Source organism: Rana temporaria, chromosome 5 (genome assembly GCF_905171775.1).
Source record: "Rana temporaria chromosome 5, aRanTem1.1, whole genome shotgun sequence".
NCBI lineage: Eukaryota > Metazoa > Chordata > Amphibia > Anura > Ranidae > Rana > Rana temporaria.
The window spans coordinates 420,362,073-420,380,908 of record NC_053493.1 but is presented as its reverse complement, the minus strand read 5'-3'; the positions used below and the strand labels follow the sequence as shown (position 1 = coordinate 420,380,908).

The following is an 18,836-nucleotide window of genomic DNA, read 5'->3' as shown; positions in this document are numbered from 1 at the left end:
TTTGACAGTAAACAATGCATTTTAAATGCAATTTTTTGCTGTGAAAATGACAACGGTCCCAAAAATGTGTAAAAATTGTCCGAAGTGTCCGCCATAATGTCGCAGTCACGAAAAAAATCGCTGATCGCCGCCATTAGTAGTAAAAAAAAAAAAAATTATAAAAATGCAATAAAACTATCCCCTATTTTGTAAACGCTATAAATTTTGCGCAAACCAACCGATTAAAGCTTATTGCGATTTTTTTTTATTTTTTTTTACCAAAAATAGGTAGAAGAATACGTATCGGCCTAAACTGAGGAAAAAAAATATTTTTTTATATATTTTTGGGGGATATTTATTATAGCAAAAGATAAAAAAAATATTGAATTTTTTTTCAAAATTGTCGCTCTATTTTCTCTTCCGTTCATGGACGGACACAGCAGCAATTGACCTTAGGGTATTATATCCATTTCCCTAAGGTCAATTGCTGCTGTGTCCGTCCATGAACGGAAGAGAAATGGATTTTACGGTGAGTACAAAAATCCTATTTTTGTTTATAGCGCAAAAAATTAAAACCGCAGAGGTGATCAAATACCACCAAAAGAAAGCTCTATTTGTGGGAGAAAAAAAGGACGCCAATTTTGTTTGGGAGCCACGTCGCACGACCGCGCAATTGTCAGTTAAAGCGACGCAGTGCCGAATCGCAAAAAGGGGCAAGGTCCTTTAGCTGCATTTTGGTCCGGGTCTTAAGTGGTTAAAGTGAGGCAGTGCCGCATTGGCTAAAAAATGGCCTGGTCAGGAGGGGGGGGGGGTAAATCTTCCAGAGGCGAAGTGGTCAATACACCAGACTTGGATGTGCAGTCCTGCAGTTCTCCCCCTAGTGGTGGTAGTGGTGGGGGGGGGGGGATATGGAATCGGTTCCATGATGAGTCTACAGACAATGCAGTTTGAGTCCATCCTGTGTTGCAACCTGGTGAGTTTTCCCATAATAAGGGTATTCTGGGGCTCCTAACTCAATGGATGACAATGGTGTGTATTGGTCCGGCAACGATCGCCAAATGTACCCATCCCCCCACCATACATTATAACCCGGATCTGGAGCACCAATGACAATTCCGAGTGTCGCATCATTTTCATTCTTTATTTTACTCCTTTATGTGACATTTCATAGAGAACCTTCCATAGAATTCATTTCTCTTCTCTTCATTGAAGGACCGCCCGCTATTTTCTGCCCGGGAAACTTGCAATGCCACTTCTAAAGCCTGGAAAGCATGGTCTGCCACGTGGTCTGCCGCAGGGTCTGCGGGGGGGTTTGCCGGAGCGTCTCACCCTCGAAATCTGAAGGAAGAAAGTGAGATTTCCCAATAATTACATTAGTGGCCTCGTACGGTTTAGGAGGGGGGGTGCTCTCTCGCCCCCCCCCCTCTTTTCCTGCGGCCGGCCAGGTTGTGTGCTCAGATAAGGGTCTGGTATGGATTTTTGGGGGGAACCCAACGCCATTTTTTTTTGGTGCGGGGTTCCGCTTAAAATCCATACCAGACCTGAAGGGTTTGGTATGAATTTTGAGGGGGACCTCTACACCATTTTAAAATAAAAATTGGCACATGGTTCCCCTTAATATCCATACCAGACCTGAAGGGCCTGGTAATGGAATATGGGGGGACCCCCCACACATTTCTCTTCCGTTCATGGACGGACACAGCATCCTTTGACAGTAGGGTTATATCCGCTTCCTTTAGGAGAGTTTAGGCAGAAAAAAAGCACTTTAAGTGTTAACAACACATTCCTCAGTGCAGCTCCTCCCAGGGGGCGTGACTCCCCGGGCATAACCCACACCCTGCTCTAGCAGCCTCAGTTTTTTTCTGCCTAACGACAGGAGAGGTCAGGCACTTCTGGAGTCCTGTACTCTGGAGATTTTTTTCTTGCGATTTTTCTTGCTTTTTATTATTTTGTTCCTGCATTTTTGAATCCTGTGATTCTTCTATCAACAGCCGACTGGATGACAGGCTGGGTCTTGACCCTTGTAGTCCCCCCATGTTCGGCCATCGAGCGTGTGCCGACCCTTAGCTCAGCTTTGGGACATCCACGACAGGCCCCGTTGCTCCAGGGGTGGCCGGGGAACTTCGGTTCTAGGACACACATATGACCGGTCTTTTATGGCTTTGTCTGCCCGACAGCCATGCCGTTTAGCAGACATTGGTTCTGTCTGGGATACCTCCAGCCGGTGGTCGCAGGACGGGTAAGTAGTGGCCCCTTGCTCAGGTAAGTGGTCTGGCTGGAATTTGTCCCCTGGGAGGTCGACTGAGGGCTTGCCCTGCTTTCCTCTCTCCCTTATTTCCTCTCCCTCCTTTCCCATTTGGGTGACGGCTGTGAGGGGGGGTTTTTCTGGGGTCTCTGGTACACCTGGACCTGTGTGCGTAGCGGGGGCTGTGTGTCTTCACTGCAGGGGCCTGTGTTTGTTCACTACAGGGCTTTCTTGTGGCTGTGGTGTGAACTTTGTGCTGTGCTGTTATGCTGTGTCACTGTCTTTTTAAATGCGCAACGGCCGCCATTTTGCCGGAGTCCCATTTTATATAGCTCGGCGGCCATTTTCTTGTAGCCCTGTGCTGTTTTTTTACACATTCGGCGGCCATCTTGGAATTTCGTTTGGCCTCGTGTGGCCGCTTTAGCGCTGCAGAAATGACCGCGAATCTGCCTGAGGGACAGACGCAGCGCAGCCAGCTTCTCAGCACAACTTAGGCTCCTCTCAGACCGCGCTGCACTGGGTGAGGTGGTGAGTGTCCCTGGGGGCCCCCATGCTCTGTAACGGCCGGGAGGTGACCGTGGGTATTTCTGCTTTGCAGTTAGGTGACACAGCGGGGGAGCATTATGGAGCCTGGACAGGTACTTCTTCCCCTGTAAGCCTGTGTTAGCCCTTGCTGCTCCTCCCCCTGCCACATCTGCTATGGCAATGTCGGTGGCGTTTTTCTCTCGCCAGGTTTGAAGCGACTGGGCCGGATGGGGGGTGTATTAGCGCCCCCCTCCATGGCCTGCTTCTGGGGATATCTCTGACACTCTGTATTGTCAGATGATGCGGGTTTAACCCATGCGCACAGTGAGAGCGACTCTGATTCAGGGTCGGTTACTGATTGGAATTGTTGGAGCTATTTTTTCTGCAGGCGTGATACTCAGTACTTGAGGTTGGGAGCGGGGGCACCTGCTGTGCCAGTCCCTTTTGGGTCCCGCAAACCGCCACGCACTGACAATGTTTTCCTTGTGTTCCTTTTTTTTGGGACAGTAAGGAATGGGATACGCCGCAGACAGTTTTTGCATTGCGACACGTTATCCCTTTGTGGAGGACCTTTTTAGTAAAGTGGGTCTCTCCTCCGATCGTGGACCCTCCCGTGTCCAGGTTGAGCTACCACCATGTGAATGGGGCTCCTGCCTTTGAGGACCCCGCGGATGGGAGAATGGCGGCTGTGGCCCGCTCCTTCGCGGTTTGGGGTTCGGCTGTGAGACCAGTTTTGGCCGGGGCTCTGGTGTCACAGACTCTAACTGTACGGGCAACGCTTTTTGCTGCAGGAGCTGGATGCTTCCGAGACCTGCAAGGACATGGCTGAACCATTAGTTCTGGGTCTAAAAATGTGTCTGTGGGTCGGTCCTGGTTACGCTCTTGCTTTCCAGGGCTTCCGCCTATGCGGTGGTACTGCGCCGCCTTGTGTGGCTGAAGTGCTGGTCTGCGGACTAATCCTCAAAGAAGCCCTTGGTGGATTTGCTCTTTAAGGGCGAACAGTCTTTTGGGACATCCCTGTATGGCATCATTAAGGATGCCACGGGTGGTAAGAGCACACTGTTCCCACAGTCTGGGAAGGGCTAGGGGCCTCGCCATGAACAAGGGCCCTCCTTTACTACCCCCAAGCGTTTTTTCCGCCCGCCCTGTGCGGTGGGGGAAGGTTTGCAAGGCGCTAAGACCCCCGCTGCTGGGCAGTAGCGCACCTGGTACCGCAGGCCCAAGAAGTCTGCGGACATACCTGCTTCCGCCTGAAGGTTTGCCCCGCCCGTGTCTCGGGTGGGGGACCGGCTTTGCGAATTCGCGGCTCGGTGGAGGTCTCTCCTCTCCGATCGTTGAGGGTTGCGAAGTAGTTTCCTTGGGGTACAAGATAGAGTTTCTCTCTTGACTACCAAACAGGATTTTTTCCCTCCAACCTCTGGCTTCCTCCGGTTCGCCGGTTGGCTCTGTCAGGGGCTGTCCAGTATCTTCTGGTCGGGGGAGTGATTGTGCCAGTTCCCTCGATGGAACGGTCTCAGGGGTTTTATTCCAATCTGTTTGTAGTCCCCAAGAAGGACGGGGTCCGTCCCATCCTGGACCTCAAGGCCCTTGTTTGTTTTGTCAAAGTGCAAAAATTCAGGATGGTGTCGATTCGCTCGGTAATAGCTTCACTCCATCAGGGGGATTTTTCTGGCGTCCTTGGATGTCATGAACGCGTACCTGCATGTTCCCATATGCTCAAAGCACCAGAGATTTCTGTGCTTTGCGGTCGGGGAGGACCATTTTCAATTTGTGGCCCTCCCGTTCGGCTTGGTGTCGGCACCACAGGTTTTCACCAAGGTGCTCATCCCGATACTGGTCCTGCTGTGACAGCGGGGGTTTGTTAACGTGGGATATCTGGATGACATTCTCCTACGAGCTTCTTCGGACTCAAAATTAGTAGAGGATGTGTCTATCACGTGTCAGACTCTCCAAGAGTTCGGCTGGCTTCTGTATTGTCCAGAAGTCAGTGTTGATTCTGTCTGAGGGACTGCAATACCTGGGACTAGTCCTGGATTCCGCACAGGCGGGAGTTTTTTTCTCCTAACGGAAAAACTTCAGACTCTATAATCTGCTGTGCAGCAGTTGCCGACCCAGAAGTGGTCATCTCTGCGATTCTGCAGGAGGGTTCTGGGACAGTTGATAGCCTCTTTCGAGGCGGTTCCGTATGCCCAATTCCACACCAGGGTACTACAGAGGGAACTGCTGTCATGTTGGGACAAGCTTCCGTCATCTCTGGATTACCAGATACAATTGAGTCATCTGGTCGTGTCTCCCCTGGTGTGGTGGCTGGCGTCTCCGGTGCTTCGGGCCGGGAAGTCGTTTTTCTGCCGTGCCACTGGACAGTGGTCATGACGGATGCCAGCCTCTCCGGTTGGGGAGGGGCGTTTGGGGCACCGGACTCGGGTGGAGTCCCGCCTACCGATCAATATTCTGGAGCTCCGAGGAATCAAGCTGTGCCTTGCCAGGTGGTCCCTGGATCTGCAGGGCCGACCGGTCAGGATCCAGTCCGACAACGCCATGGCCGTGGCGTACGTCAATCATCAGGGAGGCACACGGAGTTCAGCTGCAGCGACGGAGGTCGCGCACATCCTTCGGTGGGCCGAAAGTTCCGTTACGGCTCTATCGGCCGGGTACATTCCGGGAATACGGAATTGGCTAGCCGACTTCCTAAGTCGCACTGCACTAGACCAAGAAGAGTGGTCTCTCCACCCGCAGGTGTTTCAGGGTCTGTGCCAAAAGTGGGGCACTCCGGACGTGGACCTTCTAGCGTCCCGTCTCAATCGGTAGGTGCCACGGTTCGTGGCCAGGTCGAAGGACCCGTGGGCGGACGCGTCAGACGCGTTGGTGGTGCCTTGGATCACTATCGCCTAATTTTCGCCTTCCCTCCTCGGAAGCTTCTTCCTCGCCTGCTGCGCAGAGTGGAAGCCGAAGGGATTCTATTAATCCTGATCGCCCCAGACTGTCCGCGTCGCTCCTCGTACGTGGACCTGGTGCGTCTGGTGGCAGACGCCCCCTAGCGTCTTCCCCTGAGAGAAGATATTCTGTCGCAGGGTCCGATCTTCCACACTGCTTTACAGTCACTGCCTTTAGCGGCTTGGCTGTTGAGAGCCAGGGGCTGAGGGACCGAGGCCTATTGGGCTCGGTGGTCTCTACCATGCTGCGTGCACGGAAGTCTACTTCACGTAGGATTTACCATCATACATGGAAGGCCTACTTCTCTGTGTGTGAGGAGATGAAATGACACCCTCGTACATACGTGGTGTACAGGGTTCTGCTGTCTTTACAGCAGGGAGTGGTTCGGGCTCTCGCCTTACGTATGGTTATTAGTCAGATTTCGGCTCTGGCTGTTTACTTTCAGCGACCCTTGGCAGCGTACTCCTTGGTGCGTACGTTTGTTCAGGGGGTCTGGCATGTGGCCCCTCCGGTGCGCCCTCCATTACCCCCATGGGACTTGATTTTAGTCCTTTCGGTTCTTCTGGATGCTCCCTTTGAGGACATTCGGGAGGTTTTTTTTGTTGACTGTCACAAAAGGTGATTTTTTCTGGCAGCAATTACCTCGATCAGACGGGTGTCTGTCTGTTCTGGCGGCCTTGTCTTGCAAGGCTCCCTGCTTGGTCATCCGTAAGGATGAGGTGGTGCTGCGGCCACAGCTGTCTTTTCTCCCAAAGTTTGTTTCGGCTTTTCACATTAATGTGGACATTGTTCTTCCATCCTTATGTCCTCAGCCGAAATACCAGGTGGAGGCCACTTTGCATTCTCTGGATGTGGTTCGGGCCCTACGAGTGTACTTATCTGCTACGGCTCCGTTCTGGAAGTTGGACTCACTGTTCGTGTCGCTGGCTGGTCCTACAAGAGGGCCTGGCAGTCTCGTCGGCCACCATTTCTAGGTGGATCCGACAGGTTGTGCTTCAGGCCTATGCCCTGAAGGGCGGGCGCCCCCCTTTCGGGTCATGGCGCATTCGACCAGGGCGATCGGGGCCTCTTGGGCTTTCCGACACCAAGCCTCTGTGTTACAGGTGTGTAAGGCAGCGACCTGGTCGTCGGTCCACGCTTTTTCAAAGTTTTATAAGGTGGATGGGAGTGCATCTTCTGATGCCTCCTTCGGCCGCAAGGTGTTACAGGCGGCGGTTTAAGGTTGAAGTTCCTCCGTTGAGTAACTCCGGTTTTTGTTTGGGGTGTAACCTGTTTTTGCTGTGTTATTTTTCCCACCCCTCGAAATTTTTTGACACTGCTTGGGGACGTCCCTAAGGTCAATGAAGGCTGTGTCCGTCTATGAACGAAAGAGAAAAAAGGATTTTTGTACTCACCGTAAAATCCATTTCTCTGAGTTCATAGACGGACACAGCACCCACCCCTCCTTTGTTTGTACTGCTTGTTACGAACTGAAGCTGCTAGAGCAGGGTGTGGGTTATACCTGGGGGAGCCACGCCCCCTGGGAGGAGCTGCACTGAGGATTTGTGTTGTTAACACTTAAAGTGCTTTTTTTCTGCCTAAACTCTCCTGAAGGAAGCGGATAGAACCCTACTGTCAAAGGATGCTGTGTCCGTCCATGAACTCGGAGAAATTGATTTTACGGGGAGTACAAAAATCCTATTATTTCTATTACTAGATCTCCCCATAAAGAGGACCTGTCACCCCTTATTTCTATTACATGATCTCCCCATAAAGAGGATCTGTCACCCCTTATTTCTATTACACGATCTCCCCATAAAGAGGATCTGTCACCCCTTATTTCTATTACATGATCTCCTCCATAAAGAGGACCTGTCACCCCTTATTTCTATTACAAGATCTCCCCATAAAGAGGACCTGTCTCCCCTTATTTCTATTACATGATCTCCCCATAAAGAGGACCTGTCACCCCTTATTTCTATTACATGATCTCCCCATAAAGAGGACCTGTCACCCCTTATTTCTATTACAAGATCTCCCCATAAAGAGGACCTGTCTCCCCTTATTTCTATTACATGATCTCCCCATAAAGAGGACCTGTCACCTCTTATTTCTATTACATGATCTCCCCATAAAGTGGACCTGTCACCCCTTATTTCTATTACTAGATCTCCCCATAAAAAGGACCTACGTTGCAGATAGAGAAAGGAGCTGTGTGTTAGTGGGTGTCCTGACTCTCCTGTAGTCCAAGGGAGGGGGTGAGCACGACACTCCACACCAGGGAGAAAGCCTTTCATTACTGTGTGGAGTTACAGACAGAAGAACAGGAAGTGAGGATTTCTCAGAAGAAATAAGGACATTTTGGCAGGATTCTCCTGGGAGGGGGGGAGTGTATTGAGCTGAAAGAGAGAAATCCTGAAGAGAAATTAACACATGTGTGATTCAGCTGCGTACCATAGAAGATAATTGACCTGAATTCGCACCTGAGCCGCACCGCAATGCCTAGAAAATGCACACGTATTTTCAGCAATGCAAATGCATCGCACATATGTGAACCAGCCTCATTGAAAACAATGTATTTTATAATGTTATGCAAATTGGATGCGGTTTAAGCCGTAACCAATTCGCATAGGTGCTCCCGCGACCCGGTCCGAAGCTCCGTGACCGCGGGACCCGCGGACCCGATCGCCGCTGGAGTCCCGCAATTGGTCTCCGGAGCTGAAGAACGGGGAGAGCTGTATGTAAACACGGCTTCCCCGTTCTTCACTGTGGCGCCGTCATCGATCGTGTGTTCCCTTTTATAGGGAACCACAATCGATGACGTCACACCTACAGCCACACCCCCCTACAGTTGTAAACACAGATGAGGTCACACATAACCCCATCAGTGCCCCCCTGTGGTTAACTCCCAAACTGCAATTGTCATTTTGACAATAAACAATGCATTTTAAATGCAATTTTTTCTGTGAAAATGACAATGGTCCCAAAAATGTGTCAAAATTGTCCGAAGTGTCCGCCATAATGTCGCAGTCACGAAAAAAATTGCTGATCGCCGCCATTAGTAGTTAAAAAAAAAAAAAATGCAATAAAACTATCCCCTATTTTGTAAACGCTATAAATTTTGCGCAAACCAACCGATAAACGCTTATTGCGATTTTTTTTTTTTTTTACCAAAAATATGTAGAAGAATACGTATCGGCCTAAACTGAGGAAAAAAAAAATGTTATATGTTTTTGGGGGATATTTATTACAGCAAAAAGTAAAAAATATTGCATTTTTTTCAAAATTGTCGTTCTATTTTTGTTTATAGCGCAAAAAAATAAAAACCGCAGAGGTGATCAAATACCACCAAAAGAAAGCTCTATTTGTGGGGGAAAAAGGACGCCAATTTTGTTTGGGAGCCACGTCGCACGACTGCGCAATTGTCTGTTAAAGCGACGCAGTCCCGAACTGTAAAAACCCCTTGGGTCTTTAGGCAGCATATTGGTCCGGGGCTTAAGTGGTTAAAGTGAGGCAGTGCCGCATTGGCTAAAAAATGGCCTAGACAGGAAGGGGGGTAAATCTTCCAGAGGCAAAGTGGTCAATACACCAGACTTGGATGTGCAGTCCTGGAGTTCTCCCCCTAGTGGTGTGGGGGGGGGGTATGGAATCGGTTCCATGATGAGTCTACAGACAATGCAGTTTGAGTCCATCCTGTGTTGCAACCTGGTGAGTTTTCCCATAATAAGGGTATTCTGGGGTTCCTAACTCAATGGATGACAATGGTGTGTATTGGTCCGGCAACGATCGCCAAATATACCCATCCCCCCACCATACATTATAACCCGGATCTGGAGCACCAATGACAATTCCGAGAGTCGCATCATTTTCATTCTTTATTTTACTCCTTTATGTGACATTTCATAGAGAACCTTCCATAGATTTCCATTTCTCTTCATTTAAGGACCGACCACTATTCTGCCTGGTATACTTAAAATACCGGTGCTAAAGCCTGGAAGGCATGGTCTGCCGCGTGGTCTGCCGCAGGGTCTGCGGGGGGGTCTGCCGGAGCGTTTCACCCTCGAAATCTGAAGGAAGGAAAGTGAAATTTCCCAATAATTACATTAGAAGTCTGATTTACATTCAAAGGGGGGAAGGGGCATGGAAATGTCATCACCGTGCCCAACAAGGGTTTCTCCACCAAGTACTAAGTCATGTTTTGTGAAGGGGGTCAAATACTTATTTCACTCATTAAAATGCAAATCCATTTATAACTTTTTACAAATGTGTTTTTCTGGATATTTTTCTGGTTATTTTGTCTCTCACTGTTAAAATAAACCGACCAATAAAATTAGAGACTGATCATTTCCTTGTCAGTGGGGCAAATGTACAGGGGAGCAAATCCCCCCCCCCCCCCACTGTATACACATAGGGATGAGCCCGGTGTTTGAGTCGAGCCGGAAACCCCTGTTGCGTCAGAGGCGGGTAGCCCCTGTCCTTGGCTATTTAAGCGTTGGCATGGCCGGGTGTAGCGTCATTCGGCGGGCGCCTCCCATGGAAGGCGGAATCGGATCGCGGTGGCGGCGTGTATTTCTGTATCCCGGCTGGAAGGCTTACATCGCTGGAATATTTTTTTTTCTTTATTAAAAAAGGATTAGCCCAAGCTGTGTCCTGTGTTTTTTAAATAGTTTTACTATTTTTTTGTGAAATGGTAGGGGTACAATGTACCCCGTTACCAATTCACATGGGGGGGGGGGGGGCGGGATCTGGCTGTCCCCTTTCTTAACCACTTCCAGACCGCTGTACGTCTTTATACGGCCGCACTTTAAAGATGGATATCTCGGTAACGGCAGCAGCTGCCACAACTGAGGTATCTATCTTTACTGTCAGCGGTTCTGGTAACGATAACGGCGGTCTCAGCGGCGGATTCGCCGCGAGATCGCCGTTATCGGCGGCGGGAGAGGGCCCCCCCCCTCCCGCCGCTCTCCCGCGCCCTCCGCCGCTTACCGGAGCCGTCGGTAGCGGCGGAGGTGATCGGGACCATTCGGCATCTGAGCGGGGACGAGACTGAAGGAAAAATCTCCTTCGCCCGTCCCCATAGCTCGGCTGGGCGGAAGTGACGTCAAAACGTCAGTCCCGCCCAGCCTCTTAAAGAAACATTTTTTTTTTTTGTCATTTGAAAAAAATGACATTTTCCAATTTTTTTTATTTTTTTTTGCATTTAAGTCTAAATATGAGAGGTGACGTCTTTTTGACCCCAGATCTCATATTTAAGAGGACCTGTCATGCTTTTTTCTATTACAAGGGATGTTTACATTCCTTGTAATAGGAATAAAAGTGATCATTTTTTTTTTTTCCAGTGTAAAAAATAATAAAATAAATAAAAATAAATAAGAAAAAAAAAAAAATATTTTTTAAAGCGCCCCGTCCCGACGAGCTCGTGCGCAGAAGTGAACGCATACGTGAGTAGCGCCCGCATATGAAAATGGTGTTCAAACGACACAAGTGAGGTATCGCCACAATCGTTAGAGCGAGAGAAATAATTCTTGCCCTGGACCTCCTCTGTAACTCAAAAAATGCAACCTGTAGAATTTTTTAAACGTCGCCTATCGAGATTTTTAAGGGTAAAAGTTTGACGCCATGCCACGAGCGGGCGCAATTTGTAAGCGTGACATGTTGGGTGCCATTTTACTCGGCGTAACATTATCTTTCACAATATATAAAAAAATTGGGCCAAATTTATTGCTGTCTTATTTTTCAATTCAAAAAAGTGATTTTTTCCCAAAAAAGTGCGCTTGTAGGACCGCTGCGCAAATATGGTGTGACAAAAAGTATTGCAATGATCGCCATTTTATTCTCTAGGGTATTAGAAAAAAATAAATATATAATGTTTGTGGGTTTTAAGTAATTTTCTAGCAAAAAAAAATGTTTTAGTCTTGTAAACACCAAATCTGAAAAACACCCAAAGTAGAGAAGTGGTTAAAGGGGTCTTCCAGATTTTGATAAGCCTCCCGCCCGCAGACCCCCACAACCACCGGGCAAGGGTTGTGGGGATGAGGCCCTTGTCCCCATCAACATGGCGACATCCTCCCCATGTTGAGGGCATGTGGCCTGGTACGGTTCAGGAGGGGGGGGGGCGCTCTCTCGTACCCCCCCCTTTTCCTGCGGCCGGCCAGGTTGCGTGCTCGGATAAGGGTCTGGTATGGATTTTTGGGGGGAACCCCACTCCATTTTTTTTTATTTTGGTGTGGGGTTCCGCTTAAAATCCATAACAGACCTGAAGGGTTTGGTATGAATTTTGAGGGGGACCCTACGTCATTTAAAAACAAAAATTGGCACAGGGGTCCCCTTAATATCCATACCAGACCTGAAGGGCCTGGTAATGGAATATGGGGGGACCCCCACACATTTTTCTTTTTTAATTTTGGTTTGGGGTTCCCCTTAATATTTATACCAGACCCAAAGGGCCTGGTAATGGACTGGGGGGGGGGGGGGGACCCATGCCGTTTTTTTCAATGACTTTGATCTGTTTTGTCGAGACCCGACAATTCATTATAGCCGCAAGTAGTTTTAAATGACTTTTTTCCTTCAGAAATGACACTTTGCTGCAGGAACTGTTCTAAAAACAGGAAACATGCGCTATTTCACAGGCATACTATAGACACCTCCCCCCAGGTATGAAATTTAAAGGAATATTTCACTTTTTTTGTTTTTGTTTCACTTTAAGCATTATTAACCACTTAAGGACCCATTCACGCCGATATACGTCGGCAGAATAGCGCGGCTGGGCACATCCACGTACATGTATGTGGCTCTTTAAGCCCAGCTATGGGGTCGCGCGGGCGCGTGCACGCGACCCGGTCCGAAGCTCCGTGGCCGCGGGACTCGCGGACCAGGGCGCCGCTGGAGTCCCGCGATCGGTCCCCGGAGCTGAAGAACGGGGAGAGCTGTGTGTAAACACACCTTCCCTGTTCTTCACTGTGGCGCTGTCATCAATCGTGTGATCCCTTTTATAGGGAACCACAATTGATGATGTCACACCTACAGCCACACCCCCTACAGTTAGAAACACATATGAGGTCACACATAACCCCTTCAGCGCCCCCTTGTGGTTAACTCCCAAACTGCAATTGTCATTTTCACAGTAATCGGTGCATTTTTATAGCATTTTTTGCTGTGAAAATGACAATGGTCCCAAAAATGTGTAAAAATTGTTCTATATCCAGGCCTGATACCGCATGGTTCTCCTTTTCTTCCTTCATCAACTTTGACATTCCTGAATTGTGTTGACTGGACCTCCACTCACTCCTGTTACTCTCACAAATTGCACCCCTAGACATTGCCAGGGTAACCTGGCAGGCCGATCCCAAAAACAATCAGCGGCTCCTTCAGGGGTAGCGCTACATAGAGAGAGGAGCAGCGTCCTCCAGCAGTGCAGAGTATTTCAGGAGAGGAGAGTCATAGGGGAAGGAGCAGAGTCCTCCAGCAGAGCAGAGTATTTCAGGAGAGGAGAGTTATAGAGGAAGGAGCAGAGTCCTCCAGCAGTGCAGAGTATTTCAGGAGAGGAGAGTTATAGAGGAAGGAGCAGAGTCCTCCAGCAGAGCAGAGTATTTCAGGAGAGGAGAGTTATAGAGGGAGGAGCAGAGTCCTCCAGCAGAGCAGAGTATTTCAGGAGAGGAGAGTTATAGAGGAAGGAGCATAGTCCTCCAGCAGAGCAGAGTATTTCAGGAGAGGAGAGTTATAGAGGAAGGAGCAGAGTCCTCCAGCAGAGTATTTCAGGAGAGGAGAGTTATAGAGGAAGGAGCAGAGTCCTCCAGCAGTGCAGAGTATTTCAGGAGAGGAGAGTTATAGAGGGAGGAGCAGAGTCCTCCAGCAGAGCAGAGTATTTCAGGAGAGGAGAGTTATAGAGGAAGGAGCAGAGTCCTCCAGCAGAGTATTTCAGTAGAGGAGAGTTATAGAGGGAGGATCAGAGTCCTCCAGCAGAGTATCTCAGGAGAGGAGAGTTATAGAGGAAGGAGCAGAGTCCTCCAGCAGAGTATTTCAGGAGAGGAGAGTTATAGAGGAAGGAGCAGAGTCCTCCAGCAGAGCAGAGTATCTCAGGAGAGGAGAGTTATAGAGGGAGGAGCAGAGTCCTCCAGCAGAGCAGAGTATTTCAGGAGAGGAGAGTTATAGAGGAAGGAGCAGAGTCCTCCAGCAGAGTATTTCAGGAGAGGAGAGTTATAGAGGGAGGAGCAGAGTCCTCCAGCAGAGTATTTCAGGAGAGGAGAGTTATAGAGGAAGGAGCAGAGTCCTCCAGCAGAGCAGAGTATTTCAGGAGAGGAGAGTTATAGAGGGAGGAGCAGAGTCCTCCAGCAGAGTATTTCAGGAGAGGAGAGTTATAGAGGAAGGAGCAGAGTCCTCCAGCAGAGCAGAGTATTTCAGGAGAGGAGAGTTATAGAGGAAGGAGCAGAGTCCTCCAGCAGAGTATATCAGGAGAGGAGAGTTATAGAGGAAGGGAGCAGAGTCCTCCAGCAGGGGGTGAGGATGGATTTTGTGTCGGTCACTTACCTTGGTTATGATGTCACACTGCAGGTTCTCTTTGCCGGGTGCAGTCAGGTTCAGATCACAGATTCTGACTTCCTGCGGATTCAGATAAAATAACAGCTGAATGTCTCTCACCTATACCATAGCGCTCATCTCCTGAGACCGGCCCCCCGAATAATCTGTTGTGTGTGCCCCGCCCCTCTCCGAGATCATTGGAAGTCAGTAGGGTGGGTGGGGATGTCGGGTACACTGGGACTCAGTGGCAGCTGGTGCTCAAAATTTTTTTGGGGTGGGGGGCGCAAACAAACGAAAAACAAAAACAACTGCAGCCTCACTGTGCCCATCAAACACACCCTCTGTGCCCATCAGTTGTCGCCACTGTGCCCTGTAACATGCTGCCAGATTTCCCCCGCCCGGCATTTACCTTTCTGGGGTCTGCCATCCTCCTTCCACCATCCCTCAATGTCTTCTCCCGCCCTCGATGACGCTTCAGCCAATCAGTTTACCCGTAACCAGAACCGGTGAACCTGATTGGCTGAGACGTGTGTCAGTGTTATCCAAGGAACGCACCCCCCCTCTGTGTCCTCTGGTTAACTATTTGGAAGCCGATTACAGACCTCAGGCCGCTGGCTCTGATAGACACTTCCAAAGCCAACCAGCTGCCGTTATTCAGATGGCCGGCGCTCGCAAGGGGGCCGTCCATCTGAATAGTGGGCGGCAGCAACAAAATCTATTTAGTTAGGTGGATTCAGGTACAGTTACGCCGGCGTATCAGTAGATACGCCGTCATAACTCTGAATCTGCGCCGTCATAAATTTAAGCGTATTCTGGAAACCAGATACGCTTAAAGTAGGCTAAAATACGAGCGGCGTAAGTCTCCTACGCCGTCGTATCTTAGCGTGCATATTTACGCTGGCCGCTAGGTGGCGCTTCCGTTGAGTTTGGCGTAGAATATGCAAATGACTAGATACGCCGATTCACGAACGTACGTGCGCCCGTCGCAATTAGTTACGCCGTTTACGTTAGAGATACGCCGGTGTAAAGATAAAGCTGGTCTCTAGGTGGCGCATCCCAAGCAAAGTATGGACGTCGGAACAAGCGTATCTTTTTACGTCGTTTGCGTAAGTCGTACGTGAATAGGGCTGTGCGTAAGTTCCGTTCACGTCACAGGCATTGAGCCGACGTATCTTTGGGCGTAAATACGACGTGATACTGAGCATGCGCGCGAATGCGCCGTTCGTTCGGCCATGCATCTACATGGGGTCAAGCCTCATTTAAATACAACGCGCCCCCTACAGCCTACTTTGAATTACGCGCGCTTACGCCGGCCCATTTACGCTACGCCGCCGTAACTTAGGAGGCAAGTGCTTTGTGAATACAGCACTTGCCTCTCTAAGTTGCGGCGGCGTAGCGTAAATACGGTACGCTACGCCCGCGCAACGTAGATCGACCGTACGTGAATCTAGGCCAGTGTATTCAGTGGCGGTGCAGGAGAGAGAGGGGGCGGCGCTCCGGCGCCCTCTATGGACGCACTGCCACTGCCGGGACCGATCATGTGATCAAAGTAGGCCGACCCTCATACTCAGAAATGACTGCACTGTCACAATATCTCCAGGGCAAAAGCAGGCAAGAATCTGAATTTGAGTTACCTGAAATCCTGAGAAGTAAAATTCACGGTATAATTTCACTTTAAATAATTCAGTTGGGCCAAACTAGCTGCATACTGTAAAGTACGACCTCCTGCTGACCATGTAACACATATGTGCAGAGGCAGGACGGGCGATCCATAACCCCCAACACTCCGCACATATTTGCTGGAGATGTCACACACATCAGAGATACAAAGTGATAATATTGTTACATTGTATGATTCTGTATCATCAGACATGTACTGGCCATCAGAACTACCAGGAGTTTCCCGGTGGGCTGATGGCTCAGTGGGCCGTTTTTTGAGGAGGGACCTTTCCTCTCCATCTTCCTCTCCGTCATAAACAAAGACTTCACATTTCACATGAAATCCTCTCAGATAAAACTCACCCCATCCGCTTTATATTCACACCGCGCCGCGTCCCCTCCCCCCGACTTCACACACCTCGTCTCCATTATTCCGAATCTCAGGATCTCGTCCTTTCTTTCCTCCTGGAAGAAGATTGGGAAGACGGAAGGATGAACCAGAGGCTCTGGATGGACAGTTGGATAAATGGTTGTACTTTATCTGAACATTTTTAAGGAAATGACACATTATTACATTTATATTCATAGTGAAAAATCATTGAAAGAAAACAAATGCCCTTGAAGCCCCCGTCCCTCCCCCATGTGTTGCCCTTGAAGCCCCCATCCCTCCCCCATGTGTTGCCCTTGAAGCCCCCGTCCCTCCCCCATGTGTTGCCCTTGAAGCCCCCATCCCTCCCCCATGTGTTGCCCTTGAAGCCCTTGTCCCTCCCCCATGTATTGCCCTTGAAGCCCCCGTCCCTCCCCATGTGTTCTGCTTGAAGCCCCCGTCCCTCCCCCATGTGTTGCCCTTGAAGCCCTAGTCCCTCCCCCATGTGTTGCCTTTGAAGCCCCCGTCCCTCCCCCATGTGTTGCCCTTGAAGCCCCCGTCCCTCCCCCATGTGTTGCCCCTGAAGCCCCCGTCCCTCCCCCATGTGTTGCCCTTGAAGCCCCCGTCCCTCCCCCATGTGTTGCCCTTGAAGCCCCCGTCCCTCCCCCATGTGTTGCCCCTGAAGCCCCCGTCCCTCCCCCATGTGTTGCCCTTGAAGCCCCCGTTCCCCCCATGTGTTGCCCTTGAAGCCCCCGCCCCTCCCCTATGTGTTGCCCTTGAAGCCCCCGTCCCTCCCCCATGTGTTGCCCTTGAAGCCCTTGTCCCTCCCCATGTATTGCCCTTGAAGCCCCCGTCCCTCCCCCATGTGTTGCCCTTGAAGCCCCCGTCCCTCCCCCATGTGTTGCCCTTGAAGCCCACGTCCCTCTCCCATGTGTTGCCCTTGAAGCCCCTGTCCCTTCCCCATGTATTGCCCTTGAAGCCCCCATCCCTCCCCCATGTGTTGCCCTTGAAGCCCCTGTTCCTCCCCCATGTGTTGCCCTTGACGCCCCCGTCCCTCCCCCATGTGTTGCCCTTGAAGCCCCCGTCCCTCCCCCATGTGTTGCCCTTGAAGCCCCCGTCCCTTCCCCATGTGTTGCCCTTGAAGCCCCTGTCCCTCCCCCATGTGTTGCCCTTGAAGCCCCCGTCCCAATGTATTGCCCTTGAAGCCCCCGTCCCTCCCCCATGTATTGCCCTTGAAGCCCCTGCCCCTCCCCCATGTGTTGCCCTTGAAGCCCCCATCCCTCCCCCATGTGTTGCCCTTGAAGCCCCCATCCCTCCCCCATGTGTTGCCCTTGAAGCCCCCGTCCCTTCCCCATGTGTTGCCCTTGAAACCCCCGTCCCTTCCCATGTATTGCCCTTGAAGCCCCCGTCCCTCCCCCATGTGTTGCACTTGAAGCCCCTGCCCCTCCCCCGTGTATTGCCCTGTACTTCACCTGCACAGGTATGGCTGGAAGGTCCTCCAGGGGTTTATAGAAATAGAGGACATCCTCTCTCTGGTTGTAGAGATCCAGGGCCTCTCTGATCCGTTCTTCCTGATCTGGAGACTGAGAGCGAGCGACCTCCAATGTGACTGTGCAGAGCCACAACGCACACTGCCAGACCTTCATCTTGTGTCCTCCGTAATGGCGATTTATGTGTCCGATTCTATTTATCTCCCGCACCTCCATCTTCCTCTTTCTTTACAAGTCTTGTGGAATCTTTTTGTACGTTTTATTGCTCCATTAATAACACAACAAAAACATCTTTCACAACACTTTGTTGCAAAAAGTAAAAAAAAAAAAAACTGCCATTTAAATTAGCGCTCCAACCAGGCTACAGAAATTAAATCCCTGCTAGCAATGGCATACCTCCCAACCGTCCCGGATTCCCAGTGAAAGTCCCGCCTTGGGAGGTCTGTCCCGCTTCCCGGGCACATTCATTCCGGGACAATACAATGTAAATGTGAAATGTGGAAACGAGAGTACCCCATCATATCAAAGAATTCCAATCCAGGGGATGGAATCACCATATATCCAGGAAATTACACCTGCCACGTGAGTATTTGTGTTTTAAATTATTTTTATTCTTTTTCACATAAAAAAAACATTTACAGACTTTACAAAAAACATTTTTAAAATTACAAACCATTCTAAAGTTCACATAAATACATTCATAAAACATGTACAATAATACAATAATACATGTATGGGTACATAGTTGGGTCCATCCTCTAAATCATGCACCAAGTAGGTCTCTCTTTACCATAACGCCTTCTCTTTTATCTTCAAAAACCTCTCGGAAACATAGAGATCAGAGCATCCCACCCAACCCCCTCGCCCCCCCCCCCCCCCCCCCCCTCTAAAAAAAAAAAAAAAAAATTGTATATTTTTGCCCCCTTATCCATGTGTTTACTCTTCTTAGGGCTGGATTCACGTAGATCCGCACATTTTTACGGCGGCGTAGCGTATTTACGCTACGCCGCCGTAAGTCAGAGAGGCAAGTGCTGTATTCACAAAGCACTTGCCTCCTAAGTTACGGCGGCGTAGCGTAAATGGGGCCGGCGTAAGCACGCCTAATTCAAATCAGGGGGGCGTGTTTTATGTAAATTATTGG

The 18,836-nt window shown here is 49.9% G+C and overlaps 1 protein-coding gene across 2 annotated transcripts; it reads right to left on the bottom strand.

Annotated features, from left to right (window-relative positions):
• Positions 1-1,106: 1,106 nt before the first annotated feature.
• LOC120939700 (cathelicidin-3-like) lies at positions 1,107-17,926 on the bottom strand. Of its 2 annotated transcripts, none has more exons than XM_040352032.1 (4): positions 17,678-17,926; positions 16,202-16,303; positions 14,189-14,260; positions 1,107-1,317 (listed from the first exon to the last, which is right to left on the bottom strand). In XM_040352032.1, exons 1-4 carry the CDS (start codon positions 17,909-17,911, stop codon positions 1,201-1,203), a joined length of 525 nt encoding a protein of 174 aa, XP_040207966.1. In that variant the 5' UTR covers positions 17,912-17,926; the 3' UTR covers positions 1,107-1,200. The 2 variants fall into 2 exon arrangements, with proteins under 2 accessions (XP_040207966.1, XP_040207965.1); XM_040352031.1 differs by lacking the exon at positions 1,107-1,317 and adding an exon at positions 9,528-9,729.
• Between the last annotated feature and the right edge of the window lie 910 nt (positions 17,927-18,836).